The sequence below is a fragment of the Lepus europaeus genome, chromosome 9 (genome assembly GCF_033115175.1).
Source record: "Lepus europaeus isolate LE1 chromosome 9, mLepTim1.pri, whole genome shotgun sequence".
NCBI classification, from domain to species: domain Eukaryota; kingdom Metazoa; phylum Chordata; class Mammalia; order Lagomorpha; family Leporidae; genus Lepus; species Lepus europaeus.
Window position 1 is genome coordinate 46,100,584 of NC_084835.1, and position 22,493 is coordinate 46,123,076.

At 49.0% G+C, this 22,493-nt stretch overlaps 1 protein-coding gene across 1 annotated transcript in view; it reads right to left on the minus strand.

Annotated features, from left to right (window-relative positions):
• Positions 1–703: 703 nt before the first annotated feature.
• EIF4E3 (eukaryotic translation initiation factor 4E family member 3) overlaps positions 704–22,493 on the minus strand; it is a 43,754-nt gene continuing 21,964 nt past the window's right edge. The window contains exons 3-7 of the mRNA XM_062200202.1: positions 15,124–15,218; positions 13,991–14,051; positions 11,507–11,573; positions 7,075–7,230; positions 704–2,647 (exon numbers count right to left, since the gene is read on the minus strand). Of these exons, the coding sequence (XP_062056186.1) occupies positions 2,601–2,647; positions 7,075–7,230; positions 11,507–11,573; positions 13,991–14,051; positions 15,124–15,218 (426 nt within the window). The 3' untranslated portion in view covers positions 704–2,600. The remainder of the gene's footprint in view (positions 2,648–7,074; positions 7,231–11,506; positions 11,574–13,990; positions 14,052–15,123; positions 15,219–22,493) is intronic.

The following is a 22,493-nucleotide window of genomic DNA, read 5'->3' on the forward strand; positions in this document are numbered from 1 at the left end:
CATGTGCACAGGTTACTTGAAATGGGCGCTAACCCTCCTCGTTTAATGGGTGTGACTTTCGCAGCCTAAGCAAGTGCCTACAGTAGGCCGTCTGGGCAAGAACGGGAGCAAAGGACACGTATTTGTTTCAGTGAGATGTCCTGGCTCTGCCTTGCAGACCCTGCGAGTTCCAGGAAAGGGAGCCCCGGGCTTCTGAAGGCTGTTTGCAGAGAGCACAGAGCTGCACCTGCAACCGCTCGGCTGCCCAAGATTCTACTGCAAGTTCCCGCTTTGCCCAGCATTGGCCACGATGGGTAAACCGCCCCAACACACAAGTCACATGCCCTGCCAGCTATTTCCTTCTATCTCAGGAGAGTATTAGCTGCTTTAATCTAAGAAGGTAATGAGAGGTTTTTAAACTGATTAAATCAGCTTAGTTCATACCAAGTCTATTATGACTAAATATTCAATTAAAACAATTTCCAAAGCAAAATCTGACAAAATCCTTTCTTAAAGCAATTTAGATGATAGGTTCTTAACATCAGGCAAACTCAATCCTTCTCACAGTTGGTATTTTCCAAAGGGTCAGAAAAAGTTGCAAAAGTTCACTGGGACAAAAATCCACTTTGTGTGCGAGCCATGTCCCATGAGCGTACACGAGAGAAACTAGGAAGCATGGATGTGAGCCTAGCATTCCTATTTATTTCACTTTATTTTTACTTCAAAGGCTACATACATGCAAAAGTTCAACATGTCATCACAAATCTTTTAATAAAGTTCAAAAAAATAAAAATGCTTCAAAATCCATTCACTTGTGGAAATATATATGACAAATATAATGAAGTCAATTATATCTTTTTTTCTCATCTATCAGAAAAATACTTATATTATTTTAAAAAAAAGTTTTAATTCATGTCCAGAATAATTTTTTTTTAAAAAAGCCTTTAGGAACAGTCATAAAACAAGGTGAATGTTAGTAAAGTGTTTAGAGAATCGAGTCCCAGGGTTTTGCTACATGGGTCTGATAGCCTCACACTTCAGTTTTGAAACTCATGTTTAGAAAAGAGCATCGTATAAAAGGGATTTTGATGATGCTGGCTGAGGCGTCAGTAACACAACTAAAGAGCACAGCGTTCATAAGCAGACGTTGTGGAAGTCCTTTAACATGTTCGAGCAGAGAATTTTATTTCACAAACACATGTTGGCAGCATAGAGTAGCCTGTCTCTGCTGGTCAGCACTGCAAGAGGCATTGGAGGGACAATGACATCCTGAGTGCACGCCTTTGGAGAAACGTGCAGGGGATGCCTGAGCTCTAGACACTGACAAAGCAAACTCACAGGAGGGAGCCTCTCTAGCTGGCCCTGGCACTGTTCAGCTAAAGGCAGCCAGAGGCTCGGCCAGGTCAAGAGAGGGAAACGGGCTCATTCCCAGTGAGCCTCCGTGTTCCCTGGGGTGACCGGTTCCTTCCATGAAAACCGGTATGCTGTTGGTAAATGGGATCAACTAGAGTGACGATTCCAACAGCTCCCGGGGAGAGAATGCACCCCGAAGCCCACCTTTGTGAATGTTCATATTCACCTGCGCCATGAGACTTGGCTTCCTGCTCCTCGTGAAGAAGAGCGGGGAGAACGGGCCACCGATGGCTAGAAGGGATGCTCCAGGTGAGCAGGAAAAGAGGGCACAAAACCGGGTGGGACTGACGTGCAAAGCCCTCAGTGGGCAGACACAGCCACCCTTTGGCAGAATCTTGGTTCAAGCAATTAAAATGTCACCTTCTCTTGAAATCAGAAATACCAGGTTTCCCAGCAGGAAAAACCCCTTGCTCCCACTCTAAGTCTTTCATTGAAAAGGCCGAATTGAAATTCTGCTTGGAAACATTTCCACGAAGGGTCCAAAGACCTCAGGCTTTGGTTTATATCCTGATCTGAACTGTGATGACCGTTTTCGTGTCAGGTAAACCCAACTCTTATTTTCCTTTGATCGCTAACAAGAACAAAACAACAACAAAAATATTTTAAAAATGAAAAATAAGAGATGTGTGTGCTGTTAGTGCCAAATCAAATGAAATATGGTTTTTTTTTTTCCCCTGGGTGAGAAAAGAACAATACCCAGCTCAGAGTGTGCAGGAATGTGTCACAACAGACAGACAGGAGACAGGTTTCACCAAGCTCGTATTCCTCCGTGTACAGCGTGGTTTTCAAAAACAGTATTGTCATGGCTGTGCACTTTCTCATTAACTAGGTACAGCAGAGCTACTTAAAGGCAAACTGATGCCTTGTGCCTCAATGAAAGAGGAGTGTAGAAAACAATAATTAGACTGAATAAGGAATTTTAAAGGGACCCCCAAAAAATTCAGAGTAAAAAGAAAACAATTTAAAAAGCAAAAATAATAATAATGTTTCTTCCCCAAGGAAACAAGTAATGTGACGGTAGGAACCCACTCCCTCTCCCCCCACCCCACCTGCCACTTTGAGTCCTAATTGCCCACTCTGTAATCACAGAAACCCACTCTAAGTGCACCAGCTCCGGGCTGCGGCAAGTCTTCTCTTCACTCTCCCTCCTGTTAAGACCGTTTCCAAAACCAATCAGCAAAGGACAAAGAATTCTTTACAGAGTGCAATTAGTGTTTTCCACGTCCACCTTCAAAAGCATGATGCTCTTCATGGGCTAAAGGACAGAAAAAAACAAAAAAGAAAAAAAGGAAAGAAAACTTTAAGCAAAGGATGGGCCAACCCTTCTCTCGCCATCTCATTCAGCTTCCCCAAATGTTGGCAAGAACTCAAAACACCTTTTCTGCCAGTAACTCTTAGCTAAGGCGTGCATTTCCTGAGAAGCGTAATAATGAAAATTAAATCAAGGGCTACACAAGCCATGGGCCGCACTGCCTGCTTCTGCTGTTCCCGAGAGGAGGAGGCAGCTGGCAAGCTCCGGAGGTGAATACACCCGAGCTCCAGGCAGAGGGTGCAGGGATGGGGGTTTGCACCCCACAAATGCAAGGGGAGGTCCTCCCATTACCCACAACAGAGCCATTCACAGGCCTACCTTTAAAAATAAAATAGAACAAAAACAAAATAAAACAGAAAACCACACAAGGGTGACAGCCATGGTACTCGACCCCTTCCCCCCAAGCACTCTGCTGGGGAAAATGAAGTCTCAAGATACTGAGAGGTCTTTTCTCATTCCCACTCCCCATTCGTTGGTTTGTTCTCCCCAGTGGATTTCCCGCCCCCTTGATGGCTTTCAGAATGACTAATTATAATTAGGAACTTGAGAGTTAAAAAAAAAATTATGCTACTGAACATACTTTCAAAGCATTTCTTAGAGTAGGAGGTGGGAAACAGGAGATCTGTGAAATGCATAATAAAGGCCAGTGGCCAAGTGTGAAAACCCCCATGCTGGCCTTGGTTAACCATCAGCAAGGTCTGACTCAGCAGGGGGGCGCTGAGCCAGAGCCTGTGCACTTTGCATCCTGGGCCCTTGCAGCCCCAGAATGGAAGGCACAGAGAAGGCAGACCCTGAAGCCCCTCCCACTTCGCTGTTGTCCACATGGACTGGCAATCCCTCAAGGATGGCTGCGTCGGGAGGGAAGACAGGACTATTTTCCCTTTAAGGCCATCTTTGATGTTTGCTCCAACCTGCTCTTTCCTTGCACGAAACACTGGGAAAGGCACACCTTGGAGATCCTGGGGATAGCTCAGGCTGTCCCGAAATCTGAACTAACTTCATTGAACACTTATGACAGCTGTTAACTATATAAACATTGCGTTTTGTGTATGTGCTCAGGGCAGTCACCGCCGCTCTGCCATAAAATAGATGGTGCTTTATGGCCGGGCAGAGGAGCGGCAGACCTATAGTGATCCTGGTCTTCAAATGATAACTCTGGAGGTGTGGACCAGCCAGGCTTCTGTGACTTATAGGTGTGAGAGACAGTCTGAGCTGGGGTGCCACCACCCTGACGTGTAAAGGAGACAGCAGAACAGAACCTTCAGCCCCTCCGAGCATCTGAGGGACCACAGGGGCTGCAGCTGCCCCTACATGAGCCTCGGCACAGAGGGACTTTATAACCGCTCCCAGCCACGGGCCGGAAACTTCCTGGAAAGGGGAAAGGAATGAATATTTCAGTCTTCATGGGCCCTACGGTCTCTGTCCCAACCATGAGCTTTGGCACCTTGGCAAAGCAGCTATGGACAATATGGACACAAGTGTGTGCTGCCGTATGCCAATAAAACTTTATGGAAGGACACTGAAATTTGATATCCATGTTGTGCTCAGGTGCCACAAAATATAGTTCTTTTGATTTTTTTTCGGCCATTTAAAAATGCAAAAGTACCATTCTCAGCTGCACCCCTATGCAAACGGGCAGGAAGAAGGGGAGGGGAGGGGAAAAGGCTGATTTGGCCAAGGTTCCCAGTTTGCCAATCCCTGCTCCACACAACTCGCCTACCAGAAAAGACCTCTGCTATCCAGCCACTCTGCAGAACTTAACAAAACGGGGAGGGAAGGGAAGGGTGTTTGCACACAGTGAGGTTCTCGGTGAAATAATCATATGCAAGTTATCAAAGGCCCGATCCTCGTCTCCCTGCTGTTGGCCGAGGGTGAACACGCTTGGGTTCTTTCTACGCACAAAGTCTGCGGTCCGCCTGCTTCTGTGCACCTGAGAATGCTCACGCCAGGATGCCATTGACAAGGCAGAGCAAAAGCGGGCTCTGGCCATTTCCAGCTGAGCACCCCCTGCCCCTGGGCTGCACCGTGCTGCGAATGGCGCTTCGGCCCAAACCTCAGCTTTCCAGACCACTTCTGCAGCACGTGGCGTGTAACCCTGCTCAGGAAAAGCCGCCTGCTTCATGTCAAGTAAAGTAGATCACTTGTTGTTTTTCCAATTTTTTATTTCAATAAGCCTTGCATTTTGAAATGTCCAATGATGAGATTCAAACCGTGGATGTCTGCGGAGACCCCGCAGCCAGTTCTGCAGCCCTCGTAACCTGCCATGGCATCCGCCTTTAGGGTGTGGTTCACCTTCATTCAACCGGCTGGGTACAACTTTCTTCCCCTCTGTTTGGCTTTCTTCTTCCCCCACCCATCACAAGAACTAAGCCATCAATCATCCTGCTCCGGGTCAGTCTTACCTGAGTGTGTGGCCATGGCTCTAGAAACTAGCCTAACACTCTGTGGCCTATTTATCCAACAAACCAGTATCTGTTGAGCCTGCTGTCAATCATCATGTGCCCTGGGAATTTAGTCAGAGAACTCTGAAGTGGAAGGAACCTTGGAGATCATCTAAGACCAACCTCCTCGATACTCCACAGTGGCACTGAAATCCAGAGTGCCCGGCTCAGCGACTCCTCCCTTGGGTCAAGGCTAGGGCAGAGTGAGTGATAAAGAACGTCTTAGCCCCATGCGTAAATGGCAGCGGAACACACTTCCGTCTGTGGACCTTCTGCCAGTTAGGTTTGCAGCGACCTTTCAAGTAGTATCTGGAGTGAAAATGCAATTACCGCAGCCCTGGAGAGTAAAAATGGCACCAACGAACGTGCCATGTCCATGCTGCGAGCCAATGAGCGCCTTCGGCGCTGCCACCCTTCTGGCTCTCATGGGGAAACCTTCATTTAGATTCCGGAGATGGGCACCTCCAGACCAGACTCACTGGGCACAGCCTGAATCGTTGGCCCGCATCACGCTACTCCTGACATCAAGCCTGAGCTGTAACAGCCTCTATCGCACTAGGACAATCGCAAAACAAAAATGTGATTGAAAAAAATCCTTGTTGGGAAACATGAAACAACCAGGCAGTGTATTTCAGCGATTCTAAGATGCACTGGGCCCCCACTGCCACACACACACACATATTTGAAGACCTCTGGAATCAATAACTGGTTGGGAGCTTTTTATTTTTCTTTCTTCATAAGACTTCAGTAACAGGGCATCTTGTCATCAAAAGGCACCTTAAGATTCAGTGAAATGTAATAGTTGAAAACAGTGGGTTCTTGATTCTAGCTTGGGATGTAGGATATTTATCACCTGATTCTAGCTTGGGGTGTAGGACATTTATCACTTGTGTGTGTAGGACTGTCCATCCTACCCTCTCACTCTCAGTTAAAAGTGCAATCTGGGGCTGGCGCCGTGGCTCACTTGGTTAATCTTCCACCTGCAGCACCGCTATCCTATATGGGCGCCAGGTTCTAGTCCCGGTAGCTCCTCTTCCAGTCCAGCTCTCTGCTGTGGTTCGGGAAGGCAGTGGAGGATGGCCCAAGTGCTTGGGCCCTGCACCCGCATAAGAGACCAGGAGGAAGTACCTGGCTCCTGGCTTCGGTTCGGCACAGCGGCTGCCGTAGCAGCCATTTTGGGGGTGAACCAATGGAAGGAAGACCTTTCTCTCTGTCTCTCTCTCTCACTGTCTATAACTCTACCTGTCCAAAAAAAAAAAAAAAAAAAAAAAAAGTGCAATCTGCAGTCTGATCTACCACACATTGGCTTTCATGGCGCTAAGATGTTTTCATTATGGAAAAGACGACTTTCTCCAAAGAGCACACAAAAGCAATGGACGTGAGTCACGATGGAAAAATGGGTCCACACACCTGTTCATCCTGGTAACCTCTCACCCAGCACGCGGGTGTTCTCTCGGTTCTGTGGCACAGTCACCCGCAATGAGGAAGTACTAGCACTTCAGCAGACCAGTCATGCCCAGGCTCAGAGCGAGCTGCCTCCACACATACAGATGCTACATATTACACACTGCTGTTGAGGAAGGCATGGCTGAATAGCCACCTGGCAGTTCACGTAATGGCATTTTTGTGATTGCTGTTTCCAATAGAATATCATTTTATTTTCTGAGCATAACAAAATTCAAACTCAGGTTTAAATTTCTGAGACTTAACAAAGACAGTACGTACTTCCTTTTCTGATCCAACCCGTGAGGCAAGAATCAAAGCTCGTGTTAATTTCTGAGACTAAACTTATCCAAAGGTATTTTAGTGAATTCTCTGCATTGTAGAATCTCAAATGATGCTGCCTTCGCCTCATTTGCAACACAGATTCTGACTCTGAGAGAACGACAGACTAGGTTAGAAAGTAGGAACCGGAAATGAAGCACTTACGTTTATAAAATACTGCTTTAAAAGAGAGGTGGGGCAGAAGTTCATGGATCTTCTCTAAGACGGTGGCTTCGCCTGCTAACGAGGCGTTGGCGTTCCACACCTGGACCACATCCTCGCGGTCCCGCACACTGACGCTCACTCCTATAACTTCGTCATCTGCGGGGAGGGCAGAGGAGGGGAAACCAAAGGGCCATGAGTGACCACGGCAAGGCAGCCCGATGGTCTTCAAGCACGGAGACGCTTTATCTGTAAGCGCGGGACAAGACAGGAAGAAGAAGGTGGCGCAAGAGCACCTGCAATCAGCCCGCATCTCTGTGAGGACGTGCGGGGAACGAGAGTTCATACACCAGAGCTGCTGCACTCCCATCTAGACACACAGATAAACAAAGCGCCTCTGGCCAAACGCGCCTTCCAGATAAGTCCATTTGCCCTTTTAAACAAGTTACCAAAACTTCTCGATTTGTTTCGATGAGGCTTTTTCTAAAATGGGTTGCGTAATTCCCCACCCTCCAAAAGCCAAGTGACCTCAAAGGAACTTTTCCTCCCTGCCCTGCAGTTTTTGTTAAGGACAGCAAGAATGTCTCCAGACTTCCTGCAGCGCTGCGGGGGACCCTGGGGTGCTCCTGCTGTTTGCCCCTGTGCTAAGGGGACCCAGCCTGTCCCTTCCCAGTTTTTCCTGGCTTTCTGTGCTTCGCTTGTCTGCCTGCTTCTCTCCCGTTACCTCTCCCTGCTCTCTGGTGCTTTCCTCTGCAGTAATCCCCCAAGGTTGTGGGCACTGAACTGGGGGCTAGCGACCCGACTGCCACCTGTTAGCACTGCGTGCAGAGTTATAGTAACTCTGTGCTATTTGAGTCCTTCAGTGAACGAACATTAAAATAATGACCCACGGTAATGAGTGCAGGCATTCTGGGTTTGGGGCTGCCTGGTGGACCCTTGAGAAGGCTGACCAGATAAGGAGGTTTCACTATACTGTGCTACCCTCCCTCGCAGTCACTTTGTTTACAGCAAAACAGTCAGAGCCCAGACTTCCGACTCCCACTTGGACATGTTGATGACACAGTGATGACGCTGGGTCAGTGCTCTGCCCTCGCAGGCTCCGCATTGATAACTTGCATGCAAAAGATGTCTGTCTGAAGTAGGGGATTTCGCTCTGGTTACTGCGCTTTGCCTGATTGGCTAGCCTCTGTAAATCTAAATATTCACGCCAATGGTTTTTCCAGCCGTCTTCTGGAAACACCTCAGTTTTAGGATATAATTTAAATAAAGACGCATCCAAGTCACTGAAAGAAATCACCTTCTTCTTCCCGTCTCTTCCTCCCTGCCTGCTTTCTCTCCTTTTCCAGTGAACTTGATCCTGGCCCAATGGAGAGGATTTGACATTGAGTCCATTTAGGTAAATGCTCAAGAACAGGTGATAGTAGCGCATGGTGTTAGAAGTTAGACCAGTGGCTGCCCTCAAGGGGAAGGGTTTTTGGGGGGATTCTGGGGAGCCGGTAGCGCCTTCCTCTCTGATCTGAGTGCCAGTGTCAGGGATAGCTTTGTCAGCGAGCACTGACGAGGCTCTATACACACAGTGTATGTAGTTTGCTGTAGGCAAGTCAAACTTAAACAGAAAGTTCTAAACAGATGAGTCTGGCCATCGCCATCTACGGACATTTATTACCCTGTCAAGAAAAGACCATTTTTAGGTATAGGTGTGTTTTTAATTTATACTTTAAAAACACTTTGAGCTGGGGCCGGTGCTGTGACGTAGTGGGTAAAGCCCCCGCTTGCAGTGCTGCCATCCCATAGGGGCGCTGGTTTGAGTCCCGGGTGGTCCATTTCTGGTCCAGCTCTCTGCTAGGGCCTGAGAAAGCATTAGAGAATGGCCCAAGTCCTTGGGCCTCTGCACCCATGTGGGAGACCCGGACGTTCCTGGCTCCTGGCTTCAGATCAGCACAGCTCTGGCTATTTCAGTCACCTGGGGGTTGAATTAGCGGATGGAAGACCTCCCTCTCTCTCTGCCTCTGCCTCTCTGTAACTCTGCCTTTCAAATAAACAAATAAATCTTAAAAAAAAAAAACAAAACATTTTGAGCTAGAGCACAACGTTAAATTTTATGTGAAAATAAAACCAAGACAAGAGGGAGGCTTTGCAGTGTGCTATTCTCAAGGATGGAGCCACCTTTCGGAGGGAGGTGTGAGTTTCTCCGACTGTCGGTCTCATTCATTCCCCACGCTCCTGGTCCGAGGCTACACTGAGCTGTCACCATCTTGGTTTGGCTTGACTTTTGGTCACTCGGCATAGCCCCGAGCACAGCCCTGTCACAGGGGCAGATCCATCAGCAAATGTGTCATATTCCTAAGTTGGATCCCACAGCAACATATAAACTGGCAGCATAAGACACTACAGTGAGGGGGTGCCGCTGTTTGAAGATGACAGCGTGAGGTCCACAGAGACTGGCTGACTTGCTCCAAGAGGCAGGGCTGGTTAATGGAAGAGCTAATGGTTAATAGTTAATTAGTAGGTAACCATTAATAGTTAATGGTGCTCTCCCCTTCCTAAGTCAATTGCAGAACAATTGCAAGTGTTTACTCAATACTGGCTATTTATTATTACTTAGGCTATTTTCTCTGGTCCTGGAAACAAGGAGAATTCATTCTGAAAACCTCCTCTCCCAGGGATTTAGGTGTTTCTAATCACGCACAGGATGCATTTAGCCTAAGGACTCCCTATCGGAATGGAGGGACTCTTAGGTCAATTTTGTCTTAAACCGGGATTTATCTGGAGTGAATAAAAAGTGGTGGAAGAAGTAAGCAAAACAAAAGAGGAATTATTGGAACTGTTAGCGAGATGGATTTGAAACTTGCCATGGGAATGGAGGGACATCCGGGGCTGGCTCTCAGAGCTCCACCTGAGGAGTCGCAGGGCCAGCAGATCAATACCAATTAGCTAAAAAAAAAAAAAAAAAGACAGGGAAAAAACAGCACTGAAAGCTGAACGGGAAAAACAGGCCTCTTAGTGTTACCTCCAAAGCACTCAGAAGACACGAGAAGAAAGTGCAACTTCAAAAACAAACAAACAAACAAAAAAAAAAACAAACACCAAGCAGGTGAATTCTCTTCTTTGAGTGGCTTCATGGTCAACACGGAGCAAAGCGAAATGTGCCGACGGAGGCTCTTGGACATTCACTCTGTGTTCGCAAATGGTCTCCAAAGACAAGTCCTGAAGGCCTGAGCTTTGCATTTCATCTTTACCATCAGGGTGAGAATGGCGGCAGCTGCTTGCCCCCGCTGTGCAAACCTCTCTAAGCAGGGGAAGAAGTGCAAAGGTGGACCGAGACGTGCACAGGGACTGTGCCTGCCTCCTTAGAGACACCTCACTGGGCACCAAGGGCACTTTGCTCTTCTGGAAGAACAGGGACAGAGAAAGGAACTCCACCACAAGTGGTGTCATGCCCAACTGACGCCGTCTTTTTTTTTTCCTGCTTCCTTATTTTGGACAGATGGTTATGGATACAGGGAAGCTGAGCTTTGGGGGGAAAATATGCATACAATTCACGCTGAGTATGCTGTATCTGAAATGCTGGTGACTAAAAGTGTTTTAGATTTGAGATTTTTTTCTGGATTTTGGAATACTTATAGATATAAATGAGGTATCGTTGGGGATGGACCCATGTCAAAACAGGCAACTCATCTATGTTTCCTTCTTTTTTTTTTTTTTCAAAGATTTATTTATTCAAAAGGCAGAGTTACAGAAAGGCAGAGGCAAAGAGAGAGAGAGAGAGAGAGAGAGAGAGAGAGGTCTTTCATCAATTGGTTCACACCCCAGATGGCCGGAACGGCCAGAGATGAGGAGCCAGGAGCCAGGAGCTTCTTCCAGGTCTCCCACATGGGTGCAGGGGCCCAAGGACTTGGGCCATCTTCCACTGCTTTCCCAGGCCATAGCAGAGAGCTGCATTGGAAGTAGAGCAGCCAGGACTTGAACTGGCGTTCATATGGGATGTTGGCACTGCAGGTGGTGGCTTTACCTGCTACACCACAGTGCCGGCCCTTTGCCTATGTTTCATAAACACCTTATACACAGAGCCTGAAGCTAACGTCATACAATGCTTTCAGTGACGTTGTGCATGAGACAAATTTTTGTGCATAAGAGGTCAGGCGTGGAAACTTCTACTTGCGGCTCAGATTTCAGAGCATTTTGGATTTTGAGATTAGGGATGCTCAACCTGTATCCGCACATGAAAATAAATGTACATATTCACACACATCTAACATGTAAACCTCACAATCACATGGGGAAAAAAAGTCTCAACAACCTCACAATTACAAATAAACAACTCTAGGACACACGAACGGCCAAAGACACACTTGACACACTTGTGCGAGTAACAGGCTGACCCGAGCACACAATGCGCGAGGCAGGGGTGGTGGCTGGAGTGCGGGTCCCTTACCTGCTGCTGCACAGTCTGTGAACTGTTCTCCGATAGTTGCTAACAACAATTCTTTCCAAACTGTGGACTAGTGTGGGAGAGGCGCAAAACAGAAAAACAAAACACATACATATTTTTGAGAACATCTTCAGGAGCCAGACAAGTTACATTTTCCTCAACTGTACCTGCACTTCCCATGCCAAACCTCTGGGGTCAGCAGATGGCTGCAAACCCCAGGTGTAAACAGGTCCCGCAGTGGCATATGCTGTTCTGGTAACTTCTCCAAGGGAGCTACAACCTCATGGAAAGTCCTCTCTGTGAGACCCCGAAGATGCCCAGAGACTGGGGGGCCAGAAAGGAAATCAAATGACTTACTTAGAATGTTCTCATTTCTTTACCTCTTGCTGATACAAAATGCATCAGCTGATAGTACCTGGATGCCCTTAGTAAAACCCTCTTTAACACTCTTTCCTCTGTTTTTCTCATTGCGTATAAGGTTCTTCATAGGCTTAGGGCAATTCCTGGTTTGTTGAATGCTAGAGACTTCTGCAGAATTCCATTACTTGAAGCTGTGCTAAGTGACAGCATGGTAAGGATGAATGGATGCAAGTTCCCTGAAAGAATTAGTCAGGCTCTGGTCAATCTCCGACCTCTTATTACGAAGTCCTTCTCCTAAGGGTCTACTAACGGCACCCAGGGAACAGTGAGCAGGCAGAACCCCCTCCCTCCCAGCCCAGTGGGAGCCCGGAAGCTCTCCCAGTCAGTGTTCTTGCCAAGCCCCAGGCTCCGAGGTCTCCCAGGACCGGGCTGCTGACTCTCGGGGACCTGGGAGTTTACAACCTGAGAATCAGCTTCGGTAGGTGAGTAAAGCCGTCCCCACAGGCCTGACCTCCTAGGGGTGCCGTGAGTGTGAGATGAGTCAACAGATGCCTTTACAGGATTTAGCTCAGGGACTGCAACAAAAGGGCTCCACTTTGAGATCCAACTCCTCAACCACGACATGTTTGCTTTAAGCCAAGTACTGACACATATTAACTACAGTGACAGTGTTTAGTATTATGTTCTAATGAGCTTAATGCCGCCTCGGGCATTTTTTAACCAGGGCAGGGCAGTTAACCAGGGAGCAGAGCCCTGACCCCTCGGCCTGCAAGTGGCTTTTCCTTTCTCTTTGCTGGATCCTCCCTTCGGGTCTGCTCCTCTCCCAACTGGCAGCCACCGCTTTCCTTGTTTGTCTGTCCAGTTGCAGCCTTTTCCACCACGAGGGGTGAAGGTGAGCGTGGGGAGAGGAAGCCAGGAGAAGGGAGACTTCATGCTCCCGGCTGGACTTCTGGCATAGCCGGCTCACCAGACTCCCTCCCAGAGGCCGCAACGGAAGCAGGCTGAACTGCCTGGGAGAAGGGCACCTGCCCGGCCACAGGCGCCTTATTATTTGTTAGACAAAGAGCTTTACAGCCACTTTTCAATTAACACTGACATCGGGAGTGCTTCTACTACAGCTCAAAGTCTGCAGTGAACATATAAAGAAGATGAAAAGGCGCGAGAACACACACTTGGGGGAATTTTGTAAAATCTCAGATTCTTCCGTTCTCTTACAGATTCTCTGTTCTCTCTTTTTTACAGGGTGAGGCAGTGGGGCTTCTTACTCTCACCTGATCTGTTACCTGTCCCTCTGATACTTTTTATTACATGTGCTAAGTAACAGTTGGACCTATACAACTTGACATGGAGTTTGTGCCTTTAGCCAATGAAGCTGGTGCTAACTTCAGGTGTGCGCTTATGGGGCAGGGACCCCAGCTCAAACCAGGGGGCTCCCGGAGACACGTCCATCCTGGGAGCTTCTCCACATGAAAGAAACCATGAGAAGGTGACACTGGGGAGCATGTGCCCTTCCGTCCACTTTCAAAGAAGCCTGGGGGTTTTCTAGGGTTTCGATGACAGATTTCATGGTCACGCTCATCATTTGCAGCCAATACGATGAGTGAGAGCCTAGTCCTGAGAAACCAGGGTTCTGATGCATGACCACTGCACACCTGCAGCCCAGCAGGCCTTCCTGAGAGGCTGTACATAGCTGGGCACAGCTAAACAGTGGGCAGGTTCCACACCTCCCCATTCTGCATGCCAGGGGCACTCAGAACTGCTCCTGCCCCACAGCACAAGAGGGAAGAGCCTCCCCTCCCACTCTTTAGAACCAGTTCCCTCATGTGAGTTACAGTGGGGCAGGAACGACCCCCAGAGAAGATAGTCAAAGCTGGAGGGGGACGCGAGCTTGCAGGCTCCGGGGTATAGCGACACTCCAATACGGTGTCTGTATGGTGACAATCCCTGTTTGGTTGAGGTGACCGTTTGAGGCAGAAATCCACCCAGGTCAGACCTGAACTTCTCACCCCTGGGCCTGGGAGGAGACCCGCAGGTGGGCTCTCTGAAAAAGCACAAAGTGCTCCTCGCATGCAGTCAGCGACCAGCGTGGCCCAGCCTGCCCTGGAAAAGGATCAGAAACAAACCTACCGTGCTGTCCTTGGGAACTTTCATCTTCCAGACGCCGCCCTTTGCATTACTCTCCTCTTCCCTGGACCAAAGAGCAAGGGGGAGAGTTACGTGCGAGGGAGGACTGCTCACGCGAGACTTAGCGGCTCTGCGTTCACCTAGTGTGACGACGCAGAACCTCAGCAGCCAGGGCAATCGGGCATCTTTTGATAAACTGCCCCCAGTCCTTTCACGGAAGGAAACAAGAGGGAAAACACAGGAGCAGGGAGGGAGAAGGGGAATTCAGGGGCCCCCAGGGCAGGGAGGGTGAGGGGGTCAGGAGGTCTTCCTCCAGGAAGGGCCCCCAGACTCTCTAGGGTGGGCAGTTCATATGACTGCTGCCCATGGGTGGAGGCCTTGGCATTCCAGCAGCGTGTTCCGGATACTTTCTCATTTGATTCTCCAGTCACCCCCGGGGCCACAGGTGTCCCAAGGTGGGCACTCTGCTGTTTAGCACCTGCACCCTGCTCTGGCAAGAGCACCCCATTTTCCTTAAAAGGAGCCGCTGCCCCTGCTCTTCTGCTAGGTTAATTCCACAACCCGGCTTCCAAGGCAGGCCCACGGCCCGCATCTGCCCGAGAATCCTGCCTCTTCGGGACTCCGGGATTGGCCAGGGCTGGTGGGGTACGCCACCGTGAGAGGAGGGATTCTGCCGGGCTGCTTATTGCTGACTTTGACCTTTGCAGGCTGCAGGGGGGAGTTTCTGAAAGCCATCTTGCCTCTGCAAAGGAGGAAGCCCGCCTGAAAAAATTAAAGCAACGCAGAGCAGAGCAAAGGGAAAGTGATGGAGACTAGCGGATTGCTGCCGGAAAGCAGCCAGACTTCCCAGTCCGTCATTCGCTCCTGAATGAGCTTAGCTCCATCTACGCTGTGTGAATGACGAGATAGCGCAGGAAGGCTGCAGGGTGTCATAGGAGGCCTCATCACTAACAGGGACTCCAGCCTGCCCAGGCCGACTGCCCCACAGCCCCAACACGACACCGCCCCCGAGACGACACGGCCAGCTCTCCACCGGGTCCGCGTGTGAGAGGCACGTCTCAGGTGCCAGATTCTGCCATGCGTTCACAACCACTTCCCCCCTTGCCTTGACCTCAAGTGGCACCTTAGACACTCACCAGAGTGGCCGCCTCTCTCCTCTCATTAAATGGTAGCTACATCTCAAAGGCAGGCTGGTCACGGGAGGTATGTTATTGTACACGCTCCAGAATATCTTGAAAAGAAGAACACTTTGCTTAACAGCCCGGTATTGACTGCACCACTAGATCATAAGATGAATGCATTATAGAAAAAAAAACACCAGTGGTTCTTACTTAGTACTACACATTCAAAATAGGCTTTTCTCAGTATCCCTTCTAATTTTCTATTAGAAAATGTAATGGCACATGAAATAAAGTTCCTTGACATGGTAGGGCCAGCCAGGTTCTGTGTTTTAGGAAGCTACGGTGACTAAGGAAGCATTCCCGGGTAACCCAACACATGAAACTGGGAAGGCAATACACAACAGCAGGACTGAAGTTAACAAACTGTACTGTATTACAGAGTTTTTGCTATACAGACTCTAGCTCTTCCTGTCACAAAATTTAACTATACGAGGTGACAGACACGTTAATCTGCTTCACTATAGTAACCATTATCTATATGCATCCCATAACATCATGTTGCAAATCCCAAATATATGTGATAAAATTTGCTTTTAAAAAAGAAATTATCAATTGACACAGGAGGAAAATGTGCATTTTTCCTACTGTATAAATAAATGTTTATTTAAAAATATTAGATTAACTTTAATTTGTAAGGAATGTAAACCTTTTTTTATTTTTTATTTTTTAAGAGTTACACAGAGAGGAGGAGAAGCAGAGAGAGACAGACAGACAGACAGACAGAGACAGAGAGACAGAGAGAGAGAGAGGTCTTCCATCTGCTGGTTCACTCCCCAAACGGCCACAACAGCCAAAACTGGGCCCATCTGAAGCCAGGAGCTAGGAGCTTCTTCCAGGTCTCCCATGCAGGTACAGGGGCCCAAGGACCTGGGCCATCCTCTACTGCTTTCCCAGGTCATAGCAGGGAGCTGGATCGGAATGGAGCAGACGGTCTTGAACTGGCGCCCATATGGGATGCCAGTGTCGCAGGCGGTGGCTTTACCCGCTACGCCACAAAGTCAGCCCCCTCGCTATTCTATTTGAGAGAGACAGACTGATACAGACAGCATTCTCATCTGCAGGGTCACCTCTCCAAACTGGCAACAGCTTAGGGCCAGAGCTAGGAGGTGGCAATGCAATCCAAGGCTCCCCCAGGAGTGGCAGGAACCTAATTACTTGTACCATCAATGCTACTCCCCCTCCCCACCCAGGGTCTCCATTAGTGGGTAGCTGGAGTCAGGAGCTGGAAATGGGAACTGAATCCAGGCACTCTGATGTGGGACGTGAGCATTTTAACCACTAGACTAAATGCCGGACCAGTCTTTGTATATAACCTAGGGTTTGAAGCACCTTGAACAATAATGCTTCTCCTGCCCCAAAGATAAGGAAAACACTCTGAGGATCACTCGAAGCGCTGTAGCTTTAGAAGCGTCTCTTGAAAACCGAAACAAAATCAGATCACGGGTTTTGTTTGTCCTGATAAAACCGACAGGAGGAGATGACAACCCAACAAGACACAGCGAGGGCCTCAACTCTGATTTCAGTACTTATGCAAGCATATCTTGGCATGCTGGTGCATGAACACAAAACAGGAGCAAAACATCCTGTGATACCACTGAAAAGCGTCCCCTTTAAAATGTCTTGGCATGGAGCAGGCCTGTTTCCTTGTTGCAAGCCTCACTGCATAGGGAGAACACCTGTTACCTGGGCTATAGAGTGAGGTCGCTGACAGACAGGCTCTGCAAAGCCTCCACTCCTAAGACCCTCTTCCTCCCCTAGAGGTGAAAGGGCTCAATAATTTGGGATTTGACCCTAATTTTTCTTAATGGAAACCACCTAAATTTCACCATAGATAAAACCTTAGAAATAGATTGCAAAAGCCATTGGCTTATAATTAATTCTACTTTGCTTGCAAGTAGAAGTTGGAAGGAAAAGTAAACTGGGAACAATGTTTATTGACGATGGTTGAATGCTTTAAGAAAAAAAGCACACCCAGAGACTGAAAGTAGTATTAAAGTTGGGTGTCAGTGAGCAGGCAGTCATGGCAGGGTGCTATGCTGAGTACCCGGGGCACTGACTGTGCGGGAGGGGCAGCCTCTGGCCGTGGGAGTCCACTCCTCCAGCTGTGGGTTCCCCAGCATCACCTGGCATCTCGCCTTGAGGAGCCAAGGCCCGGCCACGCCTGTCCAGTGGATACTTGGGATAACTTTTACAGGCCATACTGCTTCTGAACGCCAGGGGCCCCTTCTGTAGAGTGAGTATGGCACAGCAATCTCATTGGCTGATTTTCAGCTAAATACAAAGTGAAAATCCTGGGGAGGATTACATCAAGGGAGCAAGGTGGGGTTAGCACATGAAATATAGGGGCCACTTGATAAATCCCCAATGTACTAGCTTTTGATAAAATGATAACATCGGTAGCACTTTTTATTTTCATTTATTTGAAAGGCAGAGTGATCTTCTACCTGCTGGTTCACTCTCTAAATGCCTACAACAGCTGGGGCTGGGCCAGGCTGAAGCCAGGACCCTGGAGTTCCACTCCATCTCCCAGGCAGGTGGCAGAAACACAAGCACTTCAGCCACCATGTACTGCCTCCCAGGATACGCACCAGCAGGAAGCTGGACTGGAAGTGGAGGAGGGACTGATCCTAGGCACCTCCATGTTTCGGGATATCCCAGGCAGTACTTAACTCCCTGCGCCACAAAGCCCACTCCCCAGTCTCTGAGTTCTGACCGGAGCAGTTACGCCCCACCTGACAGTCTTCTACCAAACAGGTCATCGTTTATTGCTAGGAAAGCAGGGCTATTTCCTCCTCAACTTCCTACTGGAATGTTCTAAAGAAAAAGAATACACTTGAAAATTCTGGAGAAGAAAGGATGCCCTGTGTGCACTGACAACAAAGTGGTACATTTGTTTTGTCAAACAAAACAGAAACAAATCCACCCAGCACATACACTTCAAAAAGCAAGAAAGACATCCCAGACTGCTTTTGAGGGTCTTATAGTTGGGGTAGCAGGAGCCTAGCAGTTCTTTGAAATAATAAACACCGATTTCTGCTCCTTAGGTGGTTCCAGTTGCCCGGGGGCTCCCCATCAATAGAATCAATGGTCTTTTCGGGGAGGTGGATAAACTCACAGCAGACTCAAAGCTCAGAGTTTCTCATCTGCAAGAGCTGGTACTTGACAGAGAAATGGGTTTTGCTTTGAATTCCAAAAGGGCTTGACTTTACTCTGAGTCGGGAAGTTACAAGCTTGGAGTGAGAGGAGGGGGGCATGGTGGCCAAACCTTGGGAAGACTGGGAGAAAGCCCCTGGGGAGTCTGGGAAATCCAGAGCAGAATAGAGTGTACCCTGCTCTCTGCGTACGGCCCACGAGGCCCCAAGCCCACCACAGAAGACCCTCTTCCTGTGGCACAGTAGCTAGGTCAGAGGACAGTGGGAAGGTGGCAGGGGTGACGCTCCTGCAGCCTGACAGAGCTCCTCTCATTCTGTCGGGGAGTGGGGCAGTGGCCAGTGACTCTAGGAAGCCGAGCTGGGAGCACAGGCCATGGAAGGGCTGAGGATGGTCAGTGAATACCCCAAGGACAGGAAGGAGCAGGTGCATCTCTGCGAATGCCACTTCCGGGGAGGAAGGAAGAGAGTGAACCTTTCCCCCTAGAATGATTTAAACTGGAAGAGACCACGTGCTCCATCCAAAGTGACCGATGTAAGATTCCGATTCACTCACCATTCCACGGTGTCCACTGCCATGAGCAAACATGGTGGGTCACGGGCAGTGTGACTTCTGATACATGTCCACATAACTGAGTTTTGACGACAGAATGGTGATCCCATTTTATATATCATGAACAAATGAAATCATGGACAAAGACTCCTGCTACAGGAGATATTAGGTCTGTGCTAGACATAACTACAAAGCAGATCCGGCTTCAGCTCCTTCTCTCTCATTACAGTGTTGAGCTTCTCCCTCTCTCCCCTCGGCCCCTCCCCTTTACCCAAGTGGTTCATTCCAGGCTGTGCAACTGCACCACCCCGCTGTGGGCTGCCTTGGGTCCAGGGCAGTGAGCACTCGGAATCAATCTGTCCACCATCTTCCATTACCCACACTGACCTGAGAAACCTCTCCTTCTGAAAGAAGAACTTCACTTCCCCCAGGCTTGGGCACTCAATCAGTTACCCTGACTCAGCACCCTGCAGCGACAAGTCTCCTCCAGTCCAGAGGCCAGACTTTCAGAGTGGACGTCCTAGGTAGCACACGAGACGATTTTAGCAGACACGGGCGGGACATTCCGTCAATTTTAATAGACAGCACAGGTTGTTCATTTTCCGTTTTTGATCAATGTGGCTGAATTTCCATTTGCAGAAGAAATATGACAATTCTGTTTCACATAAATTTCAGTAAGAACTCAACTTATGGGAAATACTGAGCGGAACATAGCCCAGGAGGGCTGAATGTGTGGAGATCTGGAAGATGATAACACAGATCGCTGGGGTTGGGGACAGAAAGCTGCAGAGTTCTCAGAGGTGGGATTGCTGTCTGTGGCAGACACGGCTGAAGAATACTGGGGCAGGGATATGCTGTGGCGTAGCGGGCAAAGCCGCTGCCTGCAGTACTGGCACCCACCATGGGCGCCGGTTCGAGTCCCGGTTGTTCCTCTTCTGATCCAGCTCTCTGCTATGGCTTGGGAAAGCAGTGGAGGGTGGCCCATGTCCTTGGGCACCTGCACCCACATGGGAGACCTGGAAGAAGCTCCTGGCTTCAGAATGGGCCAGCTCTGGCCTTTGTGGCCATTTGGGGAGTGAACCAGTGGATGGAAGTTCTCTCTCTCTCTCTCTCTCTCTCTCTGCCTCTGCCTCTGCCTCTGCCTCTCTCTAACTCTGCCCTCCTAATAAATAAATGAATCTTAAAAAAAAATACTGAGGCCCAGGGAGCCTCTCCTGGCCAATCACATGTGGCAGGTAGCTCTTTCCTCTCCCACGGGGGAGACTGGCCTTGCTCAGCAGCCAGGTTCTGTTCTGTACTGCATCTTCTGAAGATGCAAAAACGTGGGGAAAACGTGGAAAATCTGCACACATTCGGGAAAGAGTAAAAGGAACCAGTAAGCCTCTGGAGACACACCTAACTGCAAAGTGGAATTTTCCAAGAAAGACAGGAAAGTAGGAAATAAATTTAATGCCCGACAGGCAGAATTATTGTTGGCCTGGATGAGAGCGTCCTCAGCAGGGGCTGCTGGGTCCTGGGGAGGCCACACCTCTTCCACTGTGCAGTCAGCGAGGAGTGGACCGAACAGAAGTGGAGTTCCAGTACCAGGGACACCGCAGGGCTGGCTCTTTGCATTGGCTGTGGGGCCACTCACCTCCCAGCCTCAGTCTCCCCAGCTAATAAATTCTTCCCCCACCCCAGCACTTTAAGGCTAAAGGGCCTTAAAGTGTAAAAAGACACAAATGTCTTGGTGTAAAGCAATCACTAATAATGCATGATTCTTACATTTCATCCAAGCACAAATGTGGCAGGGAGTGTGGCAATCAGCAGAGAGAGAGAAGAACAAAGAAGGGCATATCCTGGGGCCAGTGCTGTGCTATAGTAGGCTAAGCCTCTGCCTGCAGCGCCGGCATCCCCTATGGGCGCTGGTTCATGTCGCGTCTGCCCCTCTTCCGATGTAGCTCTCTGTTAATGGCCTGGGAAAGCAGCAGAAAATGGCCCTAGTTCTTGGACCCCTGCACCTGTGTGGGAGACCCGGAAGAAACTCCTGCTCCTGGCTCCGGATCGGCCATTTGGGGAGTGAACTAGCAGATGGAAGACCTTCCTGTCTCTCTGTCTCTGTTTTTCTCTCTCTGCCTGTAGCTCTACCTCTCAAATAAATAAAATCTTAAAAGAAAAGGGCATGTCCTCAAGTGACTTTAAAATCAGCACCCAGGCTATTTCTTTAGTACTAAGTACTATTCAAGAGATGCCAGGGCCACTCACGGGCAGAAGTCCCAAAAGTCAGTGGTAAGTTAAATTCGCTTTCACAAGCAGACAGTTGGCATTCCTGTAATCTGGGTGTGACTACTTGAGACCAACAGCCTAGAAGCAGTGGTATGTGGTTTTCTGATAGAAAACATGAAAGGGAATTAGACGAATTTCCAGAGAGCAGCATTTGACCTGCTGGTTAAAGTGCTGGTTGGGACGCCTGTATCCCACACTGCCCTGGGTTTGAGCCCCAGCTCTGCTCTCACCTCCAGCTTTCTGCTAATGCAGACCCTGGGGGTCAGCGGTGACAACTCAAGTCACTGGGTTCTTGCCCCCCGACGTGGGAGACCTGGACTGAGTTCTAAGCTCCCGGCTTCAGCCTGGCACAGCCCTAGTCATTGGGGGCATGTCGGGAGTGAACTAGTAAATGATTGGGAACTCTCTCCATCTACACCCCCCTCAAATAAATGAAAAATTTTTTAAATTCAAAAATATATCTCCCACTAGAAGCAGGCAACTGGTGGCAGATGAGTTTACCATTACTGCTAGATACTTACTATGCACTTTTTACTTCATTGTACCATTTCATTCCCACACAACGGCATCATGTAATTGCTAGCATGATTCTTCCCATTTTACAGACGAGCAAACTGAGATACAGAGAGGCTGAGGAACTTGTCCAAGCTAGCAAAGGGCCAGCTGTGGGCCAGGAAGCCAGGCAGTGTCACTGCCCCACACTCTAGCCCATGCCATAGCTGAGAGTTGGGATCCAGTCACACTTTAGTAAAAGCCAGCCACATCTGAGGGCTTACTAACTAAGTGCCAGGCACTACAAAGAACCCTTGTCAGCTCTAGGGAGCAAGCTCTATTGTTAGCTCAGGGGAAAAGGTGGGCAGAGACACCCGAGGTGGAAGCCACATCCTGACCCCTCAGCGCAGTTTTCTCAACCGATCTTTCACCGTTGTCCTTCCTCACCCCATCTCTGCCCCCTGGCTGAAGGGACCCCTTCTCCCAGTCATCCTGGAAGAAACGTTCTCTAGGATTTATTTAATTATTTGAAAGTAGAGTGACAGAGAGAGAGAGAGAGAGAGAGAGAGAGAGAGAAAGAGAGAGAAGAGGGGAGAGACAGAGATCTTCCATCTTCTGGTTCACTACCCAAATGGTGGTGACGGCTGAGGCTGGGCCAGGTGGAAGTCAGGAGCCTGGAACTGCACCCAGCTCTCCAGTGTAGGTGGCAGGGGCCCAAGCACTTGGGCCATCATCCACTGCCTTCCCAGGTGCATTAGCACGGAGCTGGATCAGAAGCGGAACAGCCAAGACTGGAACCAGGGTGCATATGGAATGCCAACATCACAGGCACTGCCTTAACCAGCTGTGCCCCAACGCCAGCCCTA